Source organism: Neolamprologus multifasciatus, chromosome 13 (genome assembly GCF_963576455.1).
Source record: "Neolamprologus multifasciatus chromosome 13, fNeoMul1.2, whole genome shotgun sequence".
Classification (NCBI taxonomy): Eukaryota; Metazoa; Chordata; class Actinopteri; order Cichliformes; family Cichlidae; genus Neolamprologus; species Neolamprologus multifasciatus.
The window spans coordinates 12,094,225-12,111,566 of record NC_140451.1 but is presented as its reverse complement, the minus strand read 5'-3'; the positions used below and the strand labels follow the sequence as shown (position 1 = coordinate 12,111,566).

General features: G+C 43.6%; 1 protein-coding gene across 2 annotated transcripts in view; it reads right to left on the bottom strand.

Moving 5' to 3' along the window:
* The window catches only part of lyst (lysosomal trafficking regulator), a 60,187-nt gene that overhangs the window by 5,716 nt on the left and 37,129 nt on the right, over positions 1-17,342 (bottom strand). Inside the window, exons 12-44 of one of the 2 annotated variants that reach the window (XM_085182139.1) lie at positions 16,850-17,219; positions 16,603-16,759; positions 16,317-16,490; positions 16,074-16,225; positions 15,190-15,380; positions 14,371-14,616; positions 13,650-13,823; positions 12,640-12,789; positions 11,574-11,711; positions 11,295-11,493; positions 11,076-11,204; positions 9,659-10,283; positions 8,889-9,069; positions 7,958-8,127; positions 7,587-7,817; positions 7,232-7,398; positions 6,294-6,446; positions 6,022-6,183; positions 5,476-5,667; positions 5,159-5,370; positions 4,831-5,040; positions 4,377-4,553; positions 4,090-4,166; positions 3,783-3,971; positions 3,442-3,587; positions 3,255-3,351; positions 3,104-3,165; positions 2,883-2,938; positions 2,619-2,771; positions 1,144-1,388; positions 846-912; positions 602-758; positions 25-165 (exon numbers count right to left, since the gene is read on the bottom strand). In XM_085182139.1, coding sequence (XP_085038265.1) covers positions 25-165; positions 602-758; positions 846-912; positions 1,144-1,388; positions 2,619-2,771; positions 2,883-2,938; positions 3,104-3,165; positions 3,255-3,351; positions 3,442-3,587; positions 3,783-3,971; positions 4,090-4,166; positions 4,377-4,553; positions 4,831-5,040; positions 5,159-5,370; positions 5,476-5,667; positions 6,022-6,183; positions 6,294-6,446; positions 7,232-7,398; positions 7,587-7,817; positions 7,958-8,127; positions 8,889-9,069; positions 9,659-10,283; positions 11,076-11,204; positions 11,295-11,493; positions 11,574-11,711; positions 12,640-12,789; positions 13,650-13,823; positions 14,371-14,616; positions 15,190-15,380; positions 16,074-16,225; positions 16,317-16,490; positions 16,603-16,759; positions 16,850-17,219 — 5,950 coding nt within the window. The remainder of the gene's footprint in view (positions 1-24; positions 166-601; positions 759-845; positions 913-1,143; positions 1,389-2,618; positions 2,772-2,882; positions 2,939-3,103; positions 3,166-3,254; positions 3,352-3,441; positions 3,588-3,782; positions 3,972-4,089; positions 4,167-4,376; positions 4,554-4,830; positions 5,041-5,158; positions 5,371-5,475; positions 5,668-6,021; positions 6,184-6,293; positions 6,447-7,231; positions 7,399-7,586; positions 7,818-7,957; positions 8,128-8,888; positions 9,070-9,658; positions 10,284-11,075; positions 11,205-11,294; positions 11,494-11,573; positions 11,712-12,639; positions 12,790-13,649; positions 13,824-14,370; positions 14,617-15,189; positions 15,381-16,073; positions 16,226-16,316; positions 16,491-16,602; positions 16,760-16,849; positions 17,220-17,342) is intronic. The other variant, XM_085182137.1, reaches the window with a different exon arrangement.

Below are 17,342 nucleotides of genomic sequence, written 5' to 3'. Positions count from 1 at the left end.
AAATAGGAAAGGAAAATGAATTACCTTCTCTGTTAACCAGGAATTCTGGGAGGTAGAAAAACTCTGGGATGAGCTCTTTGACGTCAGTCATTGACTCGTAAGAGGACAGACGCCACGTAGTGTTCATGGAGTGAAACGTCCGGTCCGGAATATCAAAGCTCTGGTCTGATTAAGGCCGGAGACAGTCTAATTACAAATTCGACTCACTGATTGAAAACATCTTTCATGACCTTAAACACCACGCTCGCTGAATACATTTACAAATCACATAAAAAGATGCCTCGGAGGATCAGATGAATGCAAAATAAATGAACACCAAAGAAATAGAAAGAAGCGAGGAAGGGGAAGGGTGAGGAGCTGATCAGAGAAGAGTGTAAAGATGAAGCAGGCTTTCATGAAGCAATAACACAGACACTGCAATCCTATGTTAGATCTGAGAGCACCGTGCCAGATTCAGGCTTCACATAAAAAAACAAAAACAAACATACTGTTTGGTCAGTATAAGTATAGCATCATTCATTTATTAGAGGCCCAAAACAATTAACCATAACCATAAGATTTTCTTCTTGTATTCTGAAAGAGGCTTAATGTTGCGACTTACCCTGATAGGCGAGAAACATCTTTGTGAAAGGAGGCATTCGAACCAGGAAGTGCAGCACAGTGCCGCTGTTGGAGTAGTGGGAGCCGTAGTGGTAAGGCTGGACGGGAGGCATGGGGTCATCCTCACGGATGCCCTTCTTGTACTCCTCCTCCAGGTACTGCACGAGGAACACGTCAGTGTGTTTTATTTATGGAATATGCAAAATGCTCGAGTAGCACGTGTTGAAACAGACACGAGGACTTACCCTGTAATTATCCACGTAGCGATCCTCTTTCTCTTTGGACTGGACAGCGATGGGTTTGCTCAAGTTCCTGCGTTAAAATACAAAAGCAAACAATTATTGAGTAATGACATCATCAGCGACAGAAGCGTTGACTTCAAAGAGACGCCAGTTCCCTTTTAGTTTTTCTCAAAAAATATAACAACAGCTCAATGTTTGTCTGGATTCATTATACTTTAATAGAAAAGCTTTAAACGGGAAGCTTTAAATTAGCTTTTGTGTCAATGTCAACTCGGGAAAAGATTCGTCATCCAGCACGGACCTGTAGATGTTTGAGTCCTGCAGGTCGAGAGTCTCGTTGGTGTAATCTCGCAGGATAAAGGGGAACACCGGGTACTGCATGAGGTCGTTGAAGGAGCGGCCGGCGTGCTTGTTGAGATGTGTGAGGTACTCGAAGTTGGAGATCTGACCCGAGCCCCAAAGCTGCGTGAGCGCCGTGATGTTTCCGTGCTCCAGCAGGTTGGGAAGATCGGAGGTCAGTATGTTGTGGTAGACGTCATCTCGGAACTGAGGCCAGAGCAGAGACACCACGAGATCATTTCCAGAGGTAGTTTAGAGACTTGACTGAAACATGGTGCTAACTTGCAAATGTAACATGAAAGATGAACTTTAATTTTAAATTTTTTTTATGGCTAATCCACATAAAACAATTAAATTACTCTTTAGTTTTAGTTTCATTCATTCTAAAGCTTCTCCAGCAAACCGAGCCTCAGATTCTGCAACCACTATGATAGAACATAACGATCTTTACAATTAAAAAGATTAATTTGACTATTAATCTTTTTAATTGCTTATTTTAAATGTAAACGAAATATATTTATTTTTTAAAAAGTACATATATCAGGCATCAATAATTATTAGCCATATAATAAGGTTTAGTTGAACATGAATGCTTCACACCATTAGTGGCTCTGTGAGGCTTATATTATTGTAATGATGTTGAATTACGATGATCTCCTGACTATAATCCCGATCCACCAACATCACATTAGGTCAAGCATGCAAACATTTACACTTTAAAAATTCCATATCCTTCTGAACTTGAAACAAATACAAAGGAGAAATGGAAAACTTTTCTTCCTGCCTTATTGAGAAAAAGGTTTTCAGAAGTCTGCAAACAATCGGAAGACACATTATCTGTTTGGCTTTCGTGTGCTCAGTAGGTCTGCACCCCTTTGATTTTTCTGAATTAAAAGCATGAGCAATAAGCCATCTGTCTGACCATATTGTAACTTTCTCTCAGTGTATCACTTTAAGGCACTGCAAAATAACGATATATTTTCACAGCAGACTGCGATGGTACTGAATCTTATTATCATGGCTTATTGTCAAGATCGATTTCTCGCACGGAGCACTACAGAGCCAGAGGTTTCAAGAGCAGAATACCAAAAAGGCAATTCAACAATTAACTCCCACAGCATTTATTTTTTCTTCTTCTGAAACTGTGATTTTGTCCAATCTTTCTCTTTGACCATCACTATGCTTCTTTGTTTTATCATTTTTAATCACAGTCCATCCTGTGTGGTTACATTTTATACTCAGATGAAACACAGACTGGAATATTTCCTCCTGTAATCTGCTGTGTAGTCTATTCCAGTCAGCGCTCTGCAATAGTTATGTTGAACAGCTAAAGTAAATAACTTACAAAATCTACTGTTTATTAATCATGAGCATTAACCAAACCTTCCACAAACGATCCGGTATCTTTTATTTAAAAGCCCCTCTGACTCCACTCACCTTGGAGTTGTCAAAGGCCAACAGCAGCGTCCTGCCGTTGGTGAGGAATATCTCCACAGCGTTGTCTCTGAGCTGCCACCATCGCTTGTGCACCTCCTTGATCTCCTCGTACGTCCAGGAGAAAGAAGGTGCCTCGGTCTCCCCGTGCAGGCTCTGCTCAGACACACAAAAGTGTTCGGTGTTGAGTAGCCAGGCGGAAATTATTGCAGAAATTATTGTTATTCCTCTGGCAGGGAACACGACTGAACGGTGCTCTTGCTTTACCTGGTTGTCATGAGCGTCAGCAGCATTGTCCTCCACAAAGTACATCCCACACTTTCCTGTGAGACAGCACAGGTGAGAGTGAGATTTGAACGCAAGACAAACAAACACTTCCTTTACTGGATAAATAGCAAATGCTTGTGTGTGATGGAGGAGCAATACTCCGCGGTGCCTCCGAGAGAGCACATTATGGAGCTCTGTGTAAACAGTGGCTGGGGTCTTACCCAGGAGAAGCTCCCCTGCTGTTTCTCTGGAAGGGGCAACGCTGATGCAACGTCTGGTGAACCTAAGGACAAAAGAATGACGTTTTTCTTACAACCTGACATGACATGTTCACTTTAAGGGTTACAGGAAGAAAGAAGCAGGATGTTATACCTGATGGATTCACTGGTGGCTTTGTCTTTAACAGTGGAGGAGAAGGAGGAGTGAGTCTTATCCTCAAACAGGAAGGACAGCGGTGGCTTCACAGTTTCTATAAAAAAAAAGAAAGAAAGAAAGAAATATGAGATTTGGGAGACACCAGTGCGACACAAAATTTAGCCAAAGAGCATTTTCCCCCCACCTTCAGACTTGCGTCTGTCTTTGAGCAGGTATTTGTTGGGGATGGTGAGGTAGCATCTCTGTAGCCGCCGTCGCTCACGGTTCGGCCCTTCGGTGGGGTCCAGCTGCCAGGAAGTTGGGTAGGATGTGGGATCGTACCAAACCGCACTGGAGGAAAAAAAAAATAAAGAAAAAGAAACTAAAACAGCACACTCAAAAACTTACATCAGTACAAAAGAAAGCTTTGCAGGTCTGAAAGGGAAGTATTTGATTTGTTTTATTCGCACTTTAACCAAAACCAACAAACAAGCAGCCACAGCGAGGATGACATGAGCAATAATGTAGATCATGAACAACTCCTACCGGTCGTGTGTGAGCTGCTGCACCAGCTCCTGCCAGTGGCGGCTGGCACTCAGGTCGGTCTTGTAGAGGCCCCTGATGTGCTGGATGACTTTCTTTCTCTCCATGCCTTGCCGGAGGGACACTGTCTGAGTGATATCGGCTGCAATCTTGGATATATCCTTTGACTTTCCATCCAGCCTCTGGATAAGACTGCAGAGGAAAAATAAAAAGAGTGAGCGAACGAAATAAAACAAACTAACATATGATTCTGTCTGTTTACAATAGAACTGTTAACAATAGAAAAAAGAAAGAAAAGAATTATACTCACTTCCTCTGAGCATTTGCCATTTTCTTTTCCCATGCCACTTTACTTGTTTTCTCTTCTGCTTCATACTTGAATTTTTCCTGTTGCAGGTAAACAAATTTATCTGAATAATAAGAAAACCTGACAGGCTGTGCTTAGCATTTATCAAAGACAGACTTTTGCTTGCACTAAAGTTAATATATTTCATACAGCTGAAGGGAACAGGTGAATTAGGTCAGACTAAAACAGCCTGGAAGCTGCTGCCCTTTCCTTTAACAATGACTCTTTGACAATGACCGTGTAGGACGTACCTCTTTTATGGCCTTGAGCAAGTCTTGTTTGTGTGGAGCATTGGGTGGGATGCAGCGATGACCGCAAAGCTTGAGAGAGGTCATGAATACACCCACGGCGCTCTGCTCTTCTTTGGTGAGGTTATCCTTGTGATCGTGCAGCATCTCGTACAGGTACAGCGACAACTTTGGTCCGTGCTGAGAGCGGGCGAGAGAAAAGTAAGTGCAGATTTTAGCTTATTTGTGTCTGAAGTAAGTCACAGACACTGGCTATTGGAGCCGAGCTTTATCTAGCTTTCAGTAAAGTCTGGCAGTGGGATGAACAGGGAAAGACACCAATTTTTGAACTTTTAAAGCTAAAGAGTTTTTTTCTGTACCTAATCCACAATTTCTCTCATTATATAGATTAAAATGACCAGAAATATCTCACTTTAGGGTCTAATTCATGGGAGTTAACATGAGAAATCACATTCACCTCTAGTCCAGGGCTGAGACTCTCCTTGAGGATATCCAAATGTTTGGGATCAAACACAAACTGAAGTGCCTCCTTCCTGTCTGATAGAGGAAGTGCAGGGCTGAGTGTGTGCACCAGCAAACGGCCAATTTGGACCCGAAAAGTGTCCCGACAGGACCACAGGATCCTTCGCCACTGCTGATGCGGGGCTCCGCCACGACCTGTGCTACCCTACGGATACACAGTAGCAACACTAGGTTAGCCATCAAACGCTACAACACTCAGAGTAGAGGTTTACAAATAAGAGCTTCTAAAGCATGAAAAAGCTTCAACTGGACTGCTGTCGTACCAGGCTGACTTTGATCCCGTCCATCATGAGCTGGAGGATGTCCTTCTGGAAGCTCTTCTTGCTCGCAGGTGGTAGAGTGAAGGGAGTTGGAGAGTGCGGGACAGAAGCGGAGCCACCATCTTCGTGCGGTTGCTCAGCTGGATCTGGTGTGAAAAGCTGTTGGTCTGTGCACTCTGGGATATTCAGCAGATCAAATAAATCTTGACTCACATCTGAAGTAAGGAAAACAAACAAACAAAAAAACAGAAGCAGGATTAGCGTGCAGTGTTCATAAAGGATTTAGACCAGATCATTCAAAGAAACACCAGGCTGTGTACCGTGGTAAATGAGTCTGTTGACGGCAAGAACCACAAGCCTCTGCAGCCGCTGGACAAACTCGGTCTCACTGGCACGGATGGGGTTTTCCTGGCTCATCCTCCTCTGCATCATTTGGTTGAGCTCGTCGCTGGCTACAGAGCGCATTCGCATCAGCAGAGAGTCAGTCTGGGCCAGAGAGAACCGGCGCCGACCTACAAGAACAATTTTGATAAGTGCTCGAATGTGGTTATAAAATTGGTAGTCTGCGATAATTAGCCAGTTTACAGATAGGATAAGCACACGTGTTTCTGGTAAAGAGAAAATTATTAGGATTCACTAATCAAATAGTCATCTGTGCTAGAATGCTTAACACTGACGTAGTTAAGCATTTGATCTCTCACACACTCACACACGCACACAGAGGAGGCACCAGTAACACACTGGGGTACTGGGCAAATTAACCCCCAAGGTGAGGTCCTGGGGACAGGGTGAGTTCACTGCATGAGAGGGAAACATGCCCCTTGACAAGGAGGATGTTCTCCGCTGTGGACCGCAGTCCCAGCTACCTGTGTCACAGTGGAGCATGTACGATGGAGCTCCAGTGGGGGAAGGGAGGGGGGAGTCCTGGGACAGGAAGCTGAATGGAGGGGACAAGGGGATCTGGCCATAGGAGCAGTAGTGCTGCCTGGGGATGCGGGGGATAATGGAGTCTTTGATGGCAATGGAACCTTCAAATCGGGATGAAGAGACGATCAATAAACAGACACATTTCTACCTCCAGCAGCACAGAAGCAGACTGCAGCTTTCTACAGTGCCAGAGCCAGTTTGAGACACTCACCGGCGATGCTCTTGCGTTTCTGATAGATGCCGTGATGCGGAGAGCTTGGAGCGTTAACAGAAGTGCTCAGTTTCTGAGGTTCCAGGTTGGCGGTTGTTTTTATAAACTCAATCGCCGACTGAAGGACACGGAACTGCAAAGCCACAGCCATCTCTGGGAAAAGAAAGATTTTTGTCATGTTAGAGCCAACCTGCTTCTGATGAGTGACTCGAGAGCTTCAAGGTCACGCTCTGCATGCTACAGACAACTGAGTCAGTCTGTCAATGACAGGTTAGTCAACTTTACAATTAATTACTGCTCTTTGATACTGACAACACTAAAATTAATGGCAATAGGACTTGCAAACAGAGCAGCACAGGTAGCCTCATGCGGCATTTAATGGTGTTGATTACACTAGTGATGAACACACACGCCTCACTAACAAGGACACAGTCATTAAGTTGAAATAAGCAAACTGCAAAGTGCTGTACAATTAAGACTTGGAATAATTAAGAGAAGTTGAGAACAACAATACAAAATGTTTTTTTGCACAGAGCCCCATAATGTTAATAATTCATCTGAACATTTGAATATAATCTGAAATGAAAAACAACCAAAAATAAAAAGATACACACTCATAATGTCATTCTAATGCTTCTGTGATCACAGAATGATAATATCAAATCATAAATATAGCGAGGAAATAAGTGCTAATGGGGAAGAGGAGGGAGAGATATTTTTCAGAGAGCAAATAAAGGGAAAAATGAGAGAAAACCATTTGGTGGGAAGATGAAAATGGGAGATATTTCTCAAATGAGTTTCCACTCTGCAGATGGAGATAATAAAGTCCTATTTGTTTCTGTAGCCAAGCTTGACAGCTTGATATCATCCACGATTGCAGAGCATGGGAGGTGACAAGACTGATGTGTTTTGCATGCGTATCGAAATCCGGTTCTCACCTTGTGTGCGACGCATCTTGCTGGTCTGCATGAAACCCAGTAAGGTAATGAGGTCTTCGATGATGCGGAAGTACTGGGACCCAGAGGAGCTGCAGGAGTGAATAGTCACAGCTACAAGCATCTGCTGGATGTCACACACCAGGAGTTTGTAGTCATTCAGGGGAATACTACAGAGGGAGGACAAGGAAAACAAGAAAATATGAAGCACAGGAAGTCTGTCTACCACTCACATGTGCCAGATCAACCAACAATACGAGGATTAATGATTTAATTCTTGGCTCAAAGGTTCAACACAAACGTGCTATGAACCCGTGGAGGTGTCTGAATGAATCATTCCCTGTTCTGGCAGTCGTACCCGTTCTCCATGCCATTGAGGGTAGACAGGGTGTTAAAGAGCACGTAGAGCAGTCCGTGGTCTAGCAGGATGTCTGCCAGCTTGGGGCAGGCATTGATGAGCTGCAGGAGCATACACAGGATATTGTGCACCAAAGAGTTCTCATACAGAGAGTTCTCAATAAGACCCAACACTGGGATGATACAGCGCTTTCTGAAGGGTGAGAGATTTTCCATTTCCTCCAGGTCCAGACTAAAGAGAAACACGAGAAAGAACAATGTGGCACAACATGAAGAATATGTTTGCATCCAACATTATTCATACGGCAGACAATTCTATACATATTAATGTGCAATCATGCGCCTGTGGTGCAGTGGATGTTATGTACTCACTCTTCCTCCAGGCCCACCGGCCGTCCAAACAGCATCTCCAAGAAGCATTCAAGGAGCCCCTGGCTGCCTTGGTGGATGTATAGTTGGTTGGCCAGCAGTGAGAAACCGTGATTCTTCAGAAACTTCTCCTTTTGCTCCTTAAGAGCTCTGGTGAAATAGGCGTCCAGCAGCTGGGTGGGAGAAGCAGAATAAATTACGCCTGTCAGTACAGAGGAGTACAGCACCAGTGTTATCCCTCAGCCTCATACAGACATCCGTGGTATTACGACAATCCTCCTGTTTGTTTTATTAACAGCTGTTGCACCCTTTCACCTCTGACAATTGGGTTGTAGCACCGCCCCTATGCTTCACAGGAACCACATGTGTGTCGGCATTTAGGAGGGATATGCACAAAAAACTTTGGATTAATTGTTGGAAAATATAGTGGGCTGAATGCAAGGTTTTTCAAAGAGCCACTATTTACAAGTAAATTACGATTAACAAAAGAAAATGTGTAGTGAAGTTTCAGTGTACAGACCTTTTAGCTGCAATAACCACCTAGTTTATAAAATTCTTAAAAATACACAAAAGTAAAACAAAAGGCTATTCAGTGACAAAAAAACATTTGTGATTTGGAGTTTTGTAAGCTCCAAAAAAGCTTAGCATTAAGCGCTAAGCATTAAGGAAAAAAGCAGTGTTCAGCCTGTTCAAGCTGCTCCCAGCTTTCTAAAAGCTCAGTGTGAGGTATCTAGGGGGGAAAAAGTGCGTGCTGCAAAGCATAAAATACAAAACTAATGCGTAAATACAGCTTGTTGGAATGGCAATGAGCTCACACATCCTACAGCCCGTAACAGTATTTTGCAGAAGATACTGGGATGAAAATGAACTCCTGGTGCATAATCAGACCCCCCTCTGCTTTACAGTACATCACACTCTCTAAGGAGAAACCAACCTTCATGACTCCTTGCTGGATGAGCGGTGATGAGTGATTGACCAGGACGATGAGGGCATCTGGCTGGATGAGTTTGTCCATCACCTCCTCAAGCATGAGGTCAGGCAACAGCAGCAAGATGCCCCTCAGAAGATCATAGAGCCCACAGCAGATCAGCACCAGGCAATCCTCTGTGCTGGACCTAAGAAACACACCAAGACGAATGTTACTGCACATGAACGGCTACATCAACCAAATAACACTAAGAAAGTCAAGTACAGACAGAGTGTTGAATTTAATATATGTTACATCCATAAACCGAAATTAGCATAATAGTAGCATTTCAGCATTGCTCGCGACCCACGCTGTGCCTGCAGTGATACTCAGTGACAGAAAAATCCCAAAGAACCTTCAATTAAAAAAAACAAAACAAAATATAAGCTTAAGTTAGCAGCTGACAAGGAGGAATAAGCTGAATATATCACGGAAGTACAAATCGTTGTCATAGTTGGCTGGGGATTATTACTCTGAGCAAATGCTTTATGAAGATTATGCAAATCCCAACTCTGGTCATTATCAGATGTGAGACGTTTCTGGTGATACATTCAGAGCTAAACCCACGTGCACGTGGATTTAGATAAACTGTTGCTCACTGCAGCTTGGCCACAGTTTGTTATGGGCTGCATAAACATAATTACTTATGATAATGAGCGCTTAAAACATCCTGAGTGTTTTTTTTTATTTATTCATTCACAGTATATCAAGCTGCCATGTTAAAGAGAACTACATACCTGTCATTGGACTCAGTCTTGCTGTGAGCCCTCTCATAGCCAGGAGAGTAGGTGTAACTTTCCCAGTCTTCAGGCATGGAGCTCCGGTCAGCAGCTGTGGGCCACCGGCTGATTGTCAGCGAGCCATTTGTAGCTGGGAAGGCCAGACCCAGGCTAGCAAGATTGCTGTGGCTCCTCTGGAAGGACGGGATGCCTTTCAGGCTGTCAGGGCGGCGTGGCGCCTCGTCCGTGACCCACTCGAACCTGTCCTCGGACTCTGCCACCCCAACGCTCCCGTCTGCCAGGCTGTCGACCTCTGCTGCCTCATCCCGCTCCTCCTCCACACTGATGGATGGTGTGCGCGGGGTCGCTCCCTCGCCCGCGTCTTTGTCCTCACATATCGTCTTGGCAGACTCACAGCTGCTGAGGAGCTGCTCATCACCTCCGCCCTTCTTGAGCGTCTCTGTGCTTCCGAGAGCCTGATGAGTGGCGAGGGACGCCCCGTCACCTTCGGCTGCCTCGTTTGAGCTACTGCGTCCGAGCCGAGGCGTCAGCAGAGGCGAAGAGTACGGAGACGGCCCCAGACTAGGGGCACGTAATGACTGATCATCACCTCCATGATCAAGGGAAGAAGCATGGAGATGGCCTGGAAAACACAAGAGACTCATTGAGTATTTGCAAATGCTGCAGAGCACCTTATTTGTATGCACGCATAGTATACAACACTTAAAGTGCAAATACAAATACTCAGAGACCAGCGGGCTGCGGCGAACAACATAATGCGTCCTTGTTTAAACAGGACTAGGAAATTAAATCTATCCCCGTACAGCTGAGTTGATCACAAAGTATTGTAGGAATTACTCATGTGCTTGCTAAAGTTATTAAAGTGTTTAACTAAAATAAAATATCAATCAAAAAGAAACACTGAGGGCAAAATGGGGCTCTTAAAGTAAAACCAGGAATAATAAATGCTCAGTCAAAAGAGGTAAAATGATATGGCAATTAGATATGTTGTATTTATACCACAAAATATTACAAAGAGAGGCTCTAATACACTTACATCAAGCTGAGGTTATTTCAAGTCTTTTTAAAAGCTAAAAGCAGAGGAGGATGGGAGGGAGAGTTATAATGACCTAATGCTCATGCATCAGCTTTTTCCCACAAGTAATGATGTTTACATTAAGTTCTTAAAATAAAACTTTTGAGACCAATTCATCACAGAGTCAGGGGGAAAAACCCCAACATAATCAGGCTGATACAGCACTAAACATGTTAAATAAATTTCCTTTGTTAGAGGCACATACTCTCATAAAAGCACTGCTGAGCTTTCGATTTATAATATCATTCAAAGCAACAACCTGAGGTCTGTATTTAATTATCTGCTGTGTTAGGGTACTGGGAGTGCATTAAGGTTGGTGTTTAGTTGGAGCAGCTGTACCGTCATGGGGAGCATCGGCGAAAGCAGTCGGGGAGAGCGACACCACAGAGCTGCTGGCAGACTTTCCTCCGCTGTTGGAGTGTCTTAGGTACATAATGGACTGCACCTTCTCCTGGTACAGCTTCCCATCTGACAGAGAAACATCAAAGGAACATGGCGCATTAGATTAATGGATCTTTGATATGGAGCCGGTGCGCTCAGCTGCAACCGCTTCCTCACCTATATGCAGTGAGAAGTAGAAGGTGGATGGAGTGTGGCAGACGTAGGTGTTGGTAGGTGGGTGCACAGCCATCAGGAAGTTATAGATCAGTTTTAGCAGATCCATGTCCGGAGGAGACCCGAGGACTTCCTGGATGATTTTGATGAATGACAAAGACACCTCCTGCGGGATCGCTGTGAGATGCTCATCCCGATGTTCCTTAAAACAAACACGATATTTAAAATAAAAAGGAAGGAAGAGGGAAGGGAATGTGAAGCAGCTCTGTGGCAGCGACCTACCTGTAATACCTGACAGGTGAGCAGGAAGCGATGCACTACTTCAGCCTTGAGGAACTGACGGATGTTAAAGACCTGATGAGGGTGGTGAACCCTGATGAGGATCTCTAAGGCAGCGAGCAGCGTCTCCCACACTCCGCACTGACACAAACAGTAAATGACAAAATATGACGGCTGAGACAGTAAAACAGTTCTGGAAAGAATCATCACGGACTCTTTGACTTTAAAAAATGTCGTCTGCAGCACAAAAACTGCAGGAATAACCACTAACTGATGCTTCCTCCCAAAACATTTGATTCACCAGAAGATAAAACCTTAAAATGCTTCAGCGGGGATTTTGTGGGAGAACTAAAATCAGTGACTATGGCCACTAGAGTTAATGTATGAATTTCTAAGAAGCTCATCATTTAGCTGATAATGTTTTAAGCTTTCTGTCCCTCATCAGGACTGGATATCAATAACAATAAATAAATAAATGAACAGACCCCGAGAAAACCAGAAACGCTGAGATTCACAAAAGTCATTCAGAAAAAAAACAAATTTCCTTCTTTTCTTTACAACTGTACCTTCAGGTGTGATGAGAAAATAAATGATTAGATCTTGAACAAACTACATTAGAAATGCAGCTCATTTGAAGTATCCTCCCAGTAATGAATGTGTGATTGCTCATCTTCACCTGCTTAGTTTTTCATGTTTTGTCTGCCTTTGTTAGACACAGTGTCCTTCAAAAATAATACATTATTTATTTATGCTCTACTTATTTCTGAACCACCGAGGAGAGTGGAGATGATGAGTTGTTATTAAGGAGGAGAGAGGCTTTCTGGATATTTACATTACACATATCCTTGCACGAAGGGCGATGGGCGATGAACTTTAACTTGATGTAATGTTACAGTTTCTTTTTGATGTAAAAGCTAAATGATAAAAACTGTTCTTAAGAAAATATATATACATGTATATGTGTACAAATACATGGATGTTGCTTTTGGACGTGATGGACCTGACCAAAACGATGTAATTGAATTAGACGGTATGCCATAGTTACATTTAATTGTAATGCAGTCTTTACCTCTGCCTTGGCCCAGATCTTCCAATCCAACAGAATGTCTGAGAGAAGCCTTAAATCCTGTACCACGGCCACAGACTCCGCGTCCAAACGGAACTGACCGTCTTCTCCGAGGATGAGGATGGGTCCACTGCAACACCCATCGAGTAAAGTCTAGGAAGAAAAAATGTGGCCGTCAGAAACGCAACGACTTCTGTAGAGTTTCTGTGATAATAACTCACAGTGTGCCGTTCACTCTCATCAGAAACACACCTCAACATATTGATAATCTCTAGTTCTGAATCTCAAGCAGGAAGGAAATCAATACATTCTCCATGAAATATTTGGAGTGCTTATCACTCAGTCAACTCAGTCAAAACTAATTCCATTTACTCCACGAGCAGCCCTGTCTGTATCAATCAAAGAATATCATTTGTGACCAGATTCACTGCAGTGGTCATAAATCTTGCAGTCCTTTATGTCTCTGGTACATTGTGTTACTAGAGGACAGAAGCTTGCAGCCTTGCACTCAGTTAAAACATTGAGATGCAGGTTAATAATGTGACTACCCCAGTTTAAGAAAGGTACCAGAATTAGATTTCTTTTACAGTATGAAGTGAAAAGTACAAATGGAAACTATCAACAACTGCAGCACAGTGTGTTCCCTTTATATAGGAATGACCATGGGAATTTAATGCCACTAATCAGTGCAGTTCTATGCTATACAATACAGGATGTGAAAGCCTAAAGTGACAAATGCAATCAGAGTTGCTGTGTTACTCTGCAGGAGCTCAGTGTTTCATCAAGTCAGACACAATCCATTTCAGCCAGAGCCATCACACAGCTCAATTACAGACACAGCCAGAGGGTCAAGTAACAGCAGGGTCACCAACACCGGCTCAGAGAGGAACCAGTGTGTCGGGCCAGATCAGATTCGTGGCCCCCCAAAAATAAAATAAATGGAGGATATATTTAACTGCGCAGATCAGCTGAGGCTGCAGGGACAGAAGACAAGAGTTCAAGGTGTGACTCACTTTCAACATGTGATATCCTACGATGCATTTGGGCTTGATGAGGACCTGATGGATCATGGAGTAACCATGGTAACAGTCCATTTCGTGGATGCGGTGTTGGTTAAATTTGGACAGCGACAGCAGCACTTGCAGGGCTAGAGCCTGGGTCTTCTCACAGTCACTGAGCTCCACTGTCTGGACACAACGGTGCCAGAGGAGGCGAGCAGGGAAGAGGGAAAAAACAAAACAGAGTGAACATGAGGGCCTGCTCATGCTGGAATATAATTAATCAAATACAAAAATTCTTCAAAGTCATTCAAGAGCCTTCTTTCTCCTACATACTGCATACATATTATATATAGGCTTTGCCCTTCACATTTAACCCTTTACTTATTTTGGGTCTCTTTAAATAATCATAACTCTGTTACAGTTTGTGTCAGAAAGAAACCCCAACTGGTTTCGGAAAGAAGAGAAAATGAGCTTTATGGAGATGTTTGGTGTATAACGGTAGCACAAAGCATGCACGAGATCCTGCTGTGTGCACACAAACAGAAAAATCAGGTTCTAGATTTTACCATATGTGCCTCACGTTACTGTAACTCCTCAACTATTTTGGGCTAGAGAGAAAATTCAAATAGTTCTTGAAAGCTGAGAATTATGTAGCAATTTTAAAGCAAAAATTACAAAATAAGTCCAGGCAGCCTGCATGACACTTGGGTGAGAAAGGGTTAAATCATCCCACCTGTGCAAAGAGGAAGACAAAAGTTCCAGTTCCTCCGATCTTGTGCAGGACACTCTGCAGGCCGTGGGTTTCAGTGGGGAGCAGAGCTCTGAGAGCAATGGACTCCAGGGAAACACTTTGCACCTCTTTGGAGCTGAAGGGCCGCTGGGTAACCACAGTCTTTGCTTGACCTTTTAGTCTGATTACAGGCTCATAAATTGTGTAGACTCTCGGACTGCTGGGGGCGTACACGACCGCCAGGCTCTCCTGTGCAGAAACCAACGCACACAATTATCTTTTTGGGAAAAAAAGTAATATCTTGATGCTTGTAATGATTTAGGATATTAGATATAAAGTACTACAAAAAAATGGCCAAACATTTATTCTTATCATCTTGGCTTTTCTTTTTTTTAGCTATTAGCTAAAAATGAGCTATTATCAACAAAGCAATTCCCACTTAATGGGAGAAAAACTATTTTCAGTCTGACTAAAATAACTGCAGCTGAACTATAATAGTTGTTTTTCCCCATTTGGGACAAATTACTTCCTACCATGCAGTATCATTAATGACAGCTAATTGGAACAGCACATAACTCATACACCGTGAAATGAAACAATAAATGAGACATAGGGGGGATTTGCCACGCTAACAGAGCACTTGAATCACCCTGCATAAGTAGAGGGGTCGGCGGCGGGCATGCAGGAATTGAGTGAGAGATGAACAAACATGGCAACATTTTTTTTCCTGGCTTCATTTCATAATTACACTTTTTGTGACACGGCTGTTGTTTTAATGCCTCATATTAAAAAAAAAAAGATGAGAAAAAAAAAGAGACTCACGACCAAAGTTGTTGTGTCTACATCCTTGCTCTTCATTAAAATCTCTCTCACGTGCTCACACTTCAGACCTTCCTGAGTGATAAACTTGGAGAATGTTACACTGGGTTTGCCATACTTGCAGGGCATGATCGAGGTGAGATCTGGTCCACTCGTGTACAGGTAGAAGGCCTCCTCAGATCCTATTCTAGACCCTGAGAAGAGGCATGCAAACATCTATTATTATTTGAAAAGGGAATATCCTCTCTCTTAAGGAATATCTTGGACATTTGTGTGTATGTGCAATCCAGAAGCTGTAAAATTGATTTGTGAGAAATCCAAACTAAAGCCTGAATGAACTCAAAGAGTTAATGATTTATATGATTCCACTAATACGCTGCAAATTAATAATTAATAACATGAGCTGATGCAATGCAAGACTCCCGAGGTGTCCTGGTCAACTTTTTTTTTCTTGATACTTTCAGTCCTGCTTTTCGAAGAAGAACCTGCTACACACAATGAATTCCAACCACAGCGGAGAGGCCAAGCTTGTCTAAACACATCAGTTGGGCTCATAGGTCGAGAGCGCCTAGATGCAAGGCTTTCACAGCCAATTAGAGGTAACCAGAGAAGTATTCAGTAAGCCTCCCAAGAGAATGCTGAGAATCCACAGCACGCCACACATCACACCACGCGCAGCCTTCTACAGCTGCATACGCTTTTAAAATACAAATGCATCACAAAGCATTTATACAGTTTCTACTGCTTTGTAAAAGTGAAGGTGATAATCAATGTGCCACCAGAGAGCAGCACTGAGGGCAGTTAAACAATTAAAACGGACTGCAGTGTGCATCTCTAAGTATGATATTACAGACACTATCTTCAGTTCAGTTTAACAGGAGCCCTACCGTTGAAGAGTAGCACAGTGCCCATGTTCCAGCGTGTTCCCATCTCCTCTGAGGATGGCACACAGTGGCCCAACATGCAGAAGGTTTTGTTGCTGTCAGATGATAAACTGGACTTTCTGGGTAGGGTGTAATCCAAAGAAACTTCACACTTCCTACAGAAAATGGCAGTTTGGACTGAATTTTAATTATTTATCAAACCATGCGAGCCAAACGACAGCTTACATTTCAGTCAGTTTTCCTCACCAGATGCCAGACACCCAGACGACCACGCGGCCGTGGACGTTCTTCTTTCCCTCTGGCTGCTGGCTGTAAGTGAGGGCAAGGTGTTGCCACTGGCTCCCACTGAACAGGCCCTCAGCTGAGTCTGCCTGTGCCAACAGGCCTGCTTTTATCTCATCGTTGGGATCTATACAAATCCTGAGGAAAAGAAATGTATTAGAATACTTAAAGTCCAAGAAAATCTGAATACTTAAGAAACAGCACTTCATTCTTTTGACACTACTTTGAGACTGCACTCCTTGGAGCTCACCTAAAAGTGAGAGAGCCTGTAGAGAAGTCTGCCCACACTTGAAGCATCAGTGCCTTGGAGCCCATGGATAGAATATGAATGAGTCCTTCCTCTAGCAATCTTGTCCCTGCCTGAGATGACGCATGGTGCAACTCAGCCACAGGAGGGTTACTTTCTTCTGGAAAACAATAATCAGAGAATGTCAAAAACAATTCGAGTTTATGGGCATCATGCACAAAGAATTCTTAGTAAAGGAGTTCTGCCTCACCCCTGTTTTTGTCCCCATCCTTCGCTCCCTGCTCGGCCACCCTCAGCCACATAGAGGTACTGAAGCCGCTGGCCATATGGGGCCAGCAGTTCTGTCCAACTAAGGGCAGGTGGAGAGGGGCGATGTGCCAGGGAGAGGTGCGCAGGTGGCTCGGTTGGTACTCAGCTTCTCCCTCCCTACGGCCTGGAGACAGCTTGCTCTTCCAGAGCAAACCAACACTTTTCCCTCCGGCGGCACAGTTCTGTCTGGAGCTGGGGGAAAACGCTCCCGGAGTCGAAGCCCCAAGGATTATCGGAAAACTCAGAAAGTGTAGAGGTTCGATGTTCATGTTGGCTTCGACAATTTGTAAGATGCCCTTCAGTAAAATCTCCTGGGAGGTAACAAAGTAAATTTGAAGTTAGGGGAATTGTTTTAAATTTGATGCAAAAAACACTTAAATCTGGGCTTTTTTTGTAACCCTAAACTTAAAGCTGTTTTTAGCTGCTCTCTTATT